Source organism: Podarcis bocagei (assembly GCF_964188305.1).
Source record: "Podarcis bocagei genome assembly, chromosome: 10".
NCBI lineage: Eukaryota > Metazoa > Chordata > Lepidosauria > Squamata > Lacertidae > Podarcis > Podarcis bocagei.
Genome location: NC_138135.1, coordinates 60,793,828 through 60,803,778, shown reverse-complemented (window position 1 = coordinate 60,803,778; position 9,951 = coordinate 60,793,828). Strand labels below are relative to the sequence as shown.

Genomic DNA, 9,951 nt, shown 5'->3' with positions numbered 1-9,951 from the left:
CTCCGGAACGAATTAAGTACTTAACCCGAGGTACCACTGTATAAAGCTGCTGGGTTATAAAAGCAGCAAGGTTGGGCAACTGCAGGGCCCGGGAGCACCGAAAGCTCGTGGCTGATCCCGCTCACTGAGAAAGAGAAAAGGTCTTTGGCTCGGCTCGGCTCGCTCGTCTGGCCTGGCGCGGTGCGCCTTTCGCCTTCTGTTCCACGTGTTGCTTGTTGTGGGCGCTACAGGTTTCCCACCTGTGCGTCTCGCCGCCGCTGCTGTCAGCGAGGCGGAGCCGCGGTCGGAGAAGTGACAGGCCAGCGCGGGCTCTGATAGGATCCCCGGTGGAAAACAGCGCCCAAGCTCGACCCCTTTCCCCCCAAACTCCGCCTCTCCTCCTCTCTCTCTTTCTCTTTCTCGCGGCTGCCGCCGGCGGCTCGCTGGTAGGAAATAGTCGGGCGTGGAAGCTCGACGTGTCCGGAAAGGTGCGCGCTGGTCGGGCAGCTGCAGGCGCCTTTGCGCGCGGCGCTCTTTCTCGCCTCCAAACGGCCGCGGGGAGCGAGCGGGCACCATTATGCTGGACCCGTCGTCTAGCGAAGAAGAGTCGGACGAGGTGCTGGACGAAGACCGGCGGGAGGTGCTGGTGGTGGCGGCAGCGGCCAGCTCCCCGCGCACCCTCCCTGCCGCGCACCGAGAGCCCGGGCGCCCGGGGAACCGCGGCGTTGGAGACGGCGGCAGTGGTGGCGCGTCTGGGCGCCCGGCGAGCCCCAGCCCTTCGGTGCGCAGCGAAGGCAGGGAAGAGCAAGAGCGGCTACAGAAGGAGGAGAGCGAGAAGCGGCTCCGGCTGCAGCTGTACGCCTTCATCGTGCGCTGCATCGCGTACCCGTTCAACGCCAAGCAGCCCACCGACATGGCCCGGCGGCAGCAGAAGGTGAGGATCGCCCGGAGCGCAGCGCCAGCCGGACTCGGCCGCAGGACGCGCCGATGCTTCCCATTCCGCCCCTTCTGAGCGGCGGATGGTTTGGCTAGGAGGGGAAAGGTCCGGCGGGCGGGAGGACTTTCCCTTTCCAGCCACTTTCCCCTCCCACTTTCAACCTCCCGAGCAGGAAACTGCAGGCATCGCATGCAACTGGTAGCGCGAGCCTCTGCTTGCAAATCGCCTGTATTGCAATGCGTGCCCGGAAGATCTCCGCGCAGCGAAGCGGTTCCCAATAACTTCTGGGTTCTGGGATCCAGGATTTCTGTCACGGGGGACAAGTAGCCAGGATTTATGTGTGGGCGGGGGGGGGGGGAGGCAGGACACGCACCTGTCACCATCCTCTGTCTAGCAGACTCCCAATGCAATGTCTCACCAACAGTTGTTTTAAATTACTTTCTTTTGACTTCAAGTCAGATAAATCTGTCAAAAATTGCCTGCAATTTCTACTTTGTTATTTTTATTTATTTATTTACTTGATTGGGGGAGCAGTTGCCCCCTCTCTCCCTGCCCACGTCCATGTCTGGGGGTCGCTGAGGGGGAGAAGAGATTCACAGTGGGTCGCAGGATCTTCTCGCTTCTTCCACCTGGTCTTTTAGTAGATCGAGCTCCCCCCTCCTTTTCTTTCTGGCTGCAGTATGTTTTGTGTCAGTGGGTCACACGGCGCAGAGACCGGGAAGTCAACTCTTCCCCTGTGTGCTGAGAAATGCCTGTGCGCGCAACCGCTGCCTGTTGGATGGCGTTGCCGCTCTTCCTTTGCTGCAACAGGTTGAGCCGCCCTTGCCTAGTTATCGGGAGCCGGGAAGGGGGGTTGGGAAGCAGCTCTTCGAGCGCACGCAGCTCCGGGGCAGGCGCGCAGACGGCTGGGTTGGTGGGGTCAAGTCTCGGCGGTCGTGTAACGCGGATTCCTCAAGAAACGTCAACTCTGCTGCTCGCTGTGGAGCCGGAAAGCCGGAAGGAAACGCTCCCTGCAGCGTAATCCCCGTGCAATTAAATGCGGGATATAGAAACATAGGAATCTGCTTTATAGCCAGACGCATACCGTTGGTATTGTTGACACAGGCAGTCAGCGGCTCTCAAGCCTTTCCTGGTTACGCCATGCCAGGGAGGGAAGCGAGGACCTTCTGTTCTGCCTGCAAAACGTGTGCTTTGATCTATTGTCCCCCATCCCGCTGTGTTTAGTGGGGCACAGTTCCTAATAAGTATTTTTTTGGACTGCGGTCTTTACATTTGCAGTCCTGTACCCACTTACCTGGAAGGAGGTCCCAGAGAATTAAATAGGGCTGACATCCTACGACATGTATAAGATTGCAGTTAGAGGTTAGGCTAGCACAGAACAAAATTTGGAGATACTACACTGGAAGGGCTGAACACTGGGGGACCGGGTGGATTGCTGCTGCTTGAATTCAGTAGGGCTTACTCTTGAGCAAGTTGTTTATTCAGTGGTAGCCTAAGGGGTTTATGTGCCTTTGTTTATTATAACAGCTTCACCAAGTTGCAACAACTCTAGTCAGCTGATACTTTGTTATAATATGGGCACAGCATTATCTCCAGTTGCCGAGACCTGCTTTGTTTTCCTCCTACTTAAGCATCTCTCTGTGCCTCTTGAAGGTGATACATGGTTTCCTTTGGAAAGCAGGTGATTGAAAGCAAGATGCTTAAGGGAAATAATAGAGTAGAAATTGCTTCAGGCAACAAGACGTCCATTTTGCTTGGGTCCCCTGTGCAACTGTGTGTTAAGAGACCGTCGCCCAATGAAATGAAGCTATTGACACTCCAATAAAACGGAACAGAATTGTATCTGACTAGCCAAGCATTATTTAGGGATGAGCTTTTTCAAATGTAGCATCCTTTAGTTGCAAAAGGGAGTGGGGCTGACTTCCTTGAAAGGTCTTTTATTTTATGGTGTCCCTGAACATAAACAACAACTTTTGAATGGCGTGTTGCATGAGTACAGGGCTTCCCATCCCTAACATAGGTTTATCTTTCTCCTCATCCTTCCCTTCAGCTCCATTGCCTTGAGTTAAATTGGACCCCAGTTCTTTTTTAGGGCCAGATCTCTGTGTGAGATTAGCCTTCAGGTGAATGCTTTTCGACAACGGATTTGAGGAGTTGAGGAAAATTTCATGTCCAATCTGAACACCTTCTCTGGAAAGATCTGTGAGCAGGCTGCTAGGGGAAGTCCTATGTTTCAACGAGAGATCACATATTTTGCATACAGAATGAGTTCTCGGGTTCAAACCTTGGCCTCTCTGGATAAGGCTGCAAAAGACTCCCATTTTCATCCTCGGAGAGCTGCTTCCAGTCAGTGTAATCAGCGTAGAGTGAGGTGTGCGTTTGTTGAGTGGGCAAAATGCTGTGCCGGATAGACCAATGGTCTCTCTCGGTCGAAGGCAACTTTCTCTTTCTTCTAGATTCTTGCCAGCTCCTGGAGGTATCAGGAGAAGTTCAGAAGTATTTTCAGTCCTGGCGTAGCATTTTCCACGTGAATTCCTCCATCATAGTCTAAAATGGTGCCCATGAAGAGAAAACCTTGGTTTGGAGGGAACCACTTAATGGTATTTTTCTCTATAACGCCTACTAGATTGTCATTCGAGGCTTTATTATTTGGGGCAATGTGGTGTTATTCTCTTGACTGTCTGGTGTGCTGCTACCAAGAGTTATGAAAGTACCTTATTGTGACTCTTGTGAATACTGTATGTCAGTGGCATAATGGGGGACTCTTTTCTGCTTTGACTGGGGTTTCCCAAATTATACCGCAAAGTGACTACCTTGATAAATAGTCACTTTTATTTTCTGCCCCACCAATACATTCCTCTTGATTTTGTGACAATTAATGGGCTTACTGAGGGTGGGAGAACAATGTGGAAAAAGTATAAGGTCAGTGGACAACATAGCTTGATGAAGCCAACCCAGCCAGATGATTGGGGTATAAATAATAAAATAATAATAGTAATTGTGGTAGAATTGGCCTCTGAAGAGCAGACTAAAGGATGGGTATTGGGTGAAAAACATTTGACATCTTATCCTGAATTAAATGCTATCTGTAATCGTTGCTCAGAAGTGATGGCTCCTGTATACTGTAATTAATGGACCTGAGTTTCATTTGCTTTGGGCATTTACGTACATTTGGCAGGGGGACATTAATTTCTGTATTGCAGTGGAATTGTGTCTGCAACACAAGCCCATAGATGTGATCATCAATCTTGCTTAAATGCTAGTACTGAGAGATGTGGGTTTTGAGAAATTCTTTGAAACCTTCCCTGTTTCTTTGGTAGCAATTGGAAGGTTTTACTTGTTCCAATTAGAGCTTCATTTAAGTGTCCTTAAAAAATAATAATTCTGTAGGCCCACTGGAATCCAACTGTTTGAGAATGACTAAAGCCCATGGCTTTATTTAGGCAAACAATGCTAAATGGACCCAACAATGAATGGTACTGTACTGTAGCACAGAGAAACGGAAGACTTCACAAACCTGTTTTGTAAGGGCAAAGCCTATTGGTATTGATTTTCTGTGTTCTAGATTAGTAAATAATTGCTGTTCTCTTTTTGTACCCCTGAGTATAAATTGCAGGGGCTACTGAAGTTTCCTTTTCTTTTCCGAATTTCATTGAATTCTCTGGCATTCCTCAAACTGCTTAATTATTGAGTCCTGCATTAGTGGGGGGGGGGGGGTTTGTCTGCAAAAAATATTCCTGGATATGTTTGTGCAGCTAGAAACCAGCAGATCTGGGATTTGGTTAATAAAAATGAGAACTTCAGACCTCCAGATCCTAAAGGATATTAACCTTTTAAAATATGTAGAAGAGCACTGGAAGACCGATGCCTGTCTTGGAATGAAACAAGGCACACTGAGTTCTTTTGCAAGGTATCATCCTGATACCTTCTCGCAGCAGATGATTTGTTGTCGTTGTTCTTGATACACAGCAACCCCATCTGTCATTTTTTTTCTTGCTCTTCATTTGTCACTACTTTGAGCTTGTCCATTTGTGTCGTCTCCATCATTTCTTCATGTGCCTCCCTTTCATTCCTAATAATAATAATAATAATAATAATAATAATAATAATAATAAATTTTATTTATACCCTGCCCTCCCCAGCCAAGACTGGGCTCAGGGCGGCTAACACCAGGTATAAAAACAATTGATTGAAATTCAGCTTAAAAACAAGATTAAAATATGACATTAAAACATTAAAATGCAGCCTCATTTCAGTAGGAACTCAAATCAAAAACTTTTTTGGGGATGAAAACATCAAGTCTTCACCAAGGCCAGCTATCCAGACTGGTACTACGTGGGCCAGAAAAAAGCCAGGGAAGTCCCCAGATAGGAGTTCCATCACAGAAAGAGAAAAAAGGAAAGAGGGGGAGGGGATCAAGTTGATTCCAATCCAAAGGCCAGGTGGACCAACTCTGTCTTACAGGTCCTGCGGAAAGAAATCAGATCCCGCAGGGCCCTGGTCTCATAAGACAGAGCGTTCCACCAGGCCGGAGCCAGTGTTCAGAAAGCCCTGGCTCTAGTTGAGGCTAATCTGACTTCCTTAGACATCTGTGTCCCAGAATTGGGAGAGAACTGGAGGGGACCAGTCAGCTCAGATGTGGTGGACTCTTTTGGATTCTGCACCACAAATCACAAGTCATTTGGATCAGCATGGCTCCCAGTTCTGTTTCCTTCAACCCCCAGGGAATGGCGTGCCAGGGCTAATGGAGCATTCCCTATACTGGTGTGTGTAACAGTTATTACTAAGCAACTCTGGCAGTCTTACTTTTCCTTACTGTTTAAGGGTAAAAGCTACCCACTATTCAGATTTCAGCCTTGGGGAATTTTAAAGCTGCAAAACTGAACATAAATGGTTTAAAGCATAGTCAGATCCGGAACAAAATAGATTACAAATGCAATTACAAATGTAGATGCACTATGATTAAAATTAAGGCACAGGGCCTTGGCACATCTCTTTGTATTAATACAGTGACCTCAGATAAAGTTTTCCATTCCTGCTGTGCACTAGACTGTGTGCAGGTTTTGCTAATTGATTTCTCCATGCATTGTGTCGGTGATTTACCATAATGTGAGTTATGTCCTACAAGCAGTAGGAAACTCACCTCAGACTTAAGAAAAACAAGTGATACGTCTGTGGAGATTCCTGTAATAAATATATAGTTTGGTCAAAACATGGCATTCCATCTGAATATCTACACTGTAGGAAACTTCCTACAGTTGTACTTCAATGTTTAGTGGTGGAAGTGAGATGTGACTGAGACAAATAACTCCTTGGATGGTAAAATAGATAACTCATCCTATGATAAGTCTCTCCTTGTGTTCTGGCCTTTTCTCTACAGCAATCTGTCTCTTCTCTTTTCCCTCCCCGCATACCTAACATGTACCTCAAAGTCAGAGTCGTACAGTTTTGCCACGTGGGGAGTTTAGGCCTGAGCTTGTGATAATTTCTCTCTGTAAGTCGAAACTATGTTAGAAACTCTGATATACAGGGGGTTCAAAAAGTAACTACAGTGGTACCTCAGGTTACATATGCTTCAGGTTACAGACTCCGCTAACCCAGAAAGAGTGCTTCAGGTTAAGAACTTTGCTTCAGGATGAGAACAGAAATCGTGCTCTGGCGGCACAGCAGCAGCAGGAGGCCCCATTAGGTAAAGTGGTGCTTCAGGTTAAGAACAGTTTCAGGTTAAGAACGGACCTCCGGAACGAATTAAGTACTTAACCCGAGGTACCACTGCATACACCTATGGAGAGTGCATTTATAGTAGGTGTACAGTTACTTTTCAAACACCCTGTATAAGCTGCCAAATAGCTCCATAAATCAAGTTTGCAATCACCAAAATGGAATGTCTAGTTTCCATTTTGGGGCAAGATAGCTCTAAAGTCTTATTTTTCAAATGATGAACTGATTGTGATTGATTCTCAGTTAAACACCTGGCTAGTTCAGATGACAACCTTGACCTAGGTGAAGAGCTTTGAGAACTTAAAGAAGAAAAGTCACTTGATCCAGGGACTATTCCAACCTCTTTTCCCTAATGGCGGCTGCTCCTGTTCAGGCAGCACAGAAAAAGCTTTTTGCTTTCTAAAATTGATTCCGATTGTGTAGATAAAATAGAAGTAATAGAATTCTACAGGATGTGGTATGAGTATGTGAAAACAGTCAGGATCCAAGGATCCTCAGGCATGCACCTCCAGGTAGTGGAGATCTCAAGCACCATCCTAGCGCCCAGGCATCTTCACTGGGTTGCAAGTGGCCGATAGCTAGGTGCAAAATGTGCCTGGCACCAGGCTAATTTCGAACACTAAAATAATGGTGCATTTGAGAATTCTGCATTGGCTTTTCAAATATACATTCCCAAAGAAACCAGAGGCTTTTTTATTAGGGATAATAGGAGATGAAGTGAGAAAAGAAGACTGCAAATTATTCTTGTATGCCACGACTTCCGCAAGGATTCTTGTGGCCCAAAAGTGGAAATCCCAAGAGCTACCAACCCTAATGGGGTGGCAGACGAAATGATTCGAGTATACTGAATTGGCAAAAATGAGTTATAAAATTCGAGACCAAAAAGTATGGAGGAGTGGAGTAAATTTGTTGTGTATATACAAAATAACTGTAGAAGTTTAAAAACTGTAGCAGGGATAACATAAATCTTGTGATGTATATAGAATGTAATTAAGAATCTGCAGGAATGGATGTAAATTGGGAAAACAGAAGGAGGGAAGTCCGGGCGCGAAATTGCGCAGGGTAAATAAGAAGATAAAAAAGGTTGAATGTTAAAGTTAAAGTTTTATTTAATTTTGTTTTGTTTATGAAAATCAATAAAAAAGTAATAATAATAATAATAAAAAGAGAATTCTGCATTGGCATGGCTGTTGATTGACTGTTGAGTGAAGGCCATCTGGCATGCCTGCCCATTTTCTCCACCAGTTCCCTCTTCAGGACAAATGAGTAGCTAACCTTCACAGGCTGATACCAGTGCGGACATTGTGTGGATTTCACACGCACTTGGTCCCTCAAAAGATAGCACATCTTCTGTACTTAGTTCCTGTGTATTCTGTTCAATAGATTACTGTCATGTTCAAACAAGTTATTAAGGTCGCCCTTTGAAAAACAAGAGTGATTGGAGTCGCAGGTCTATGCAATAAATTTCCAGAGTTCAACCTTTTGACAATTGTGCTTCTTCGTTTTTTTAAAGGACCTAATTTTCCAAGGGGTGATTTGCTGCTCCCCAGTGTTCTTTCCGTTTTATGTTTCTGCTAACGATTAATAACGGGCTACTTCTGCCTGCTCATTCACACTTGCTCAACATGTAGCATTTGCAGCCTCCAGTATCTTGCGAGGTGTGCTGCTATTTTTATGCTACTGAAAATGACTTTCCCCAGGGAATTCTCCCGGGGATTGTCTCCCGTTGCTTGACACAGGCTGTTAACGGATGCAGTGATAGCCTTTTCATGCTTGATGGGATCATTGTTGGCCATGTTAGAAACTCAGATATATAATAATCCAGGCACCAAGTGCCTCCTTAAACCAAGGCTACAGTCACCAAAACGGAAAGTCTAGTTGCTATTTTGGGGCCAGGCAGCTCGAAAGTCGTGTTTTCCAACATGGCTTTTTGGTTCCTGAAATTAGTTCTGATTGTGCAGATAAAATATCACGGGTGGAATTCTACAGGATGTGTTGCTAGTGTGTGAAAACAAGTAAGACCTAAGGATTCCCCAGGCATGCACCTCCATATGGTGGAGACGTCGGGCACCATCCTGGCTCCCGGGAGCAGTGCACCAGAGCAGTGCACGGAAACACCGTTTACCTTCCCACTGGAGTGGTACCTATTTATCTACTTGGATTTTCACGTGCTTTCGAACTGCTAGGTTGGCAGGAGCTGGGACCGAGCAATGGGAGCCCACCCCGTTGCGGGTATTCGAACCGCCGACCTTCCGATCGGCAAGTCCTAGGCTCTGTGGTTTAACCCGCAGCTCCACCCGTGTCCCAATTGGTTGATAACCAGGGACAAAATGCACCTGGTGAATTTTGAATGTTGGTTCTCCGTATCTGAAGCAGGGATCCTGAACAGGAGCAGATCCACATATGAAATGCACCAGTTCTGTGTTCTGGTTTGTACTCTGCACAAGCGAGAAACCTGTTTATGTGGTATGGAGGAACAGTGTGATCATACGTACCACCATGTGCCCGATATAGTCAACATTGGACTGTATATGTGCTACATATGTTAAGTTCCGTGGAGGTGCATGTGCCCTTTTTGATTTGTTAGGTGTGAACTTCGCTGCCCTTGCTTATCAACACCATAGAGTGTCCCTCTGTTTGTCAGTAAAACTGGCTTCTCATTTTTTTATGTGTGCAAAAGTTGGCCCTTCAAACTTAGAGCGACTTTTCTCTTTGAGCACTTAGAATATGTTTGTGAAGATTCCCAGTCCCCACAGCAGCTTATCCAGTGGCTCCAGAAGTTTGCTGGTGGCAGGAGTTTTTTTATTTAAGCTTTTAAAAATAATAATAGTAATAATAATGTTTCTTGGAAAGGTACTTGAGTTTATGTATGATGGGGAGTTATTTGCGGCATGCGTTTAACAACAAAATGAAAACATCAGCTTGCATGTGTATGTTTATAGGCAGTTTGTTACAACTTGGTGTGCAACTCTTACAACTTCTAGCAGTATAAAAAAGAGTTGTGCTTTTTTAAACTATGACAAGCTCTATATCGGAAAGTGCAGATACATGCTCTGTAAGTTCATTGCAAAAAGCCAACTCTAAAACGCAGAAATGACTGAAAAGCAATTGTTCTTTCTCTGTTCTGGCACGGAACCCTGTTGCCAAAAAAGCCAGATTCTAGTTCAAAGGCTGGTGAGATTTTTCTGAATCAGTGCCATTTTTAATTTTGGGGAATTGGAAATAGGAACCTGAGGATGAGGAGATGAACAAGGCCCACAGGCCCAATGCTTGATTTGATACTACTGGTTCTGCATCAACTGTTGGAAGTATAA

General features: G+C 45.8%; 1 protein-coding gene across 13 annotated transcripts in view; it reads left to right on the top strand.

Annotated features, from left to right (window-relative positions):
* The first annotated feature begins 403 nt into the window (after window positions 1-403).
* Window positions 404-9,951, top strand: part of CADPS2 (calcium dependent secretion activator 2) — a 356,172-nt gene continuing 346,624 nt past the window's right edge. For 7 of the 13 annotated variants that reach the window (XM_081211433.1, XM_081211428.1, XM_081211431.1 and 4 more), the window contains exon 1: window positions 404-913. In XM_081211433.1, the coding sequence (XP_081067559.1) occupies window positions 557-913 (357 nt within the window). In that variant the 5' untranslated portion in view covers window positions 404-556. The remainder of the gene's footprint in view (window positions 914-9,951) is intronic. The other 6 variants (XM_081211424.1, XM_081211423.1, XM_081211425.1 and 3 more) reach the window with 1 other exon arrangement.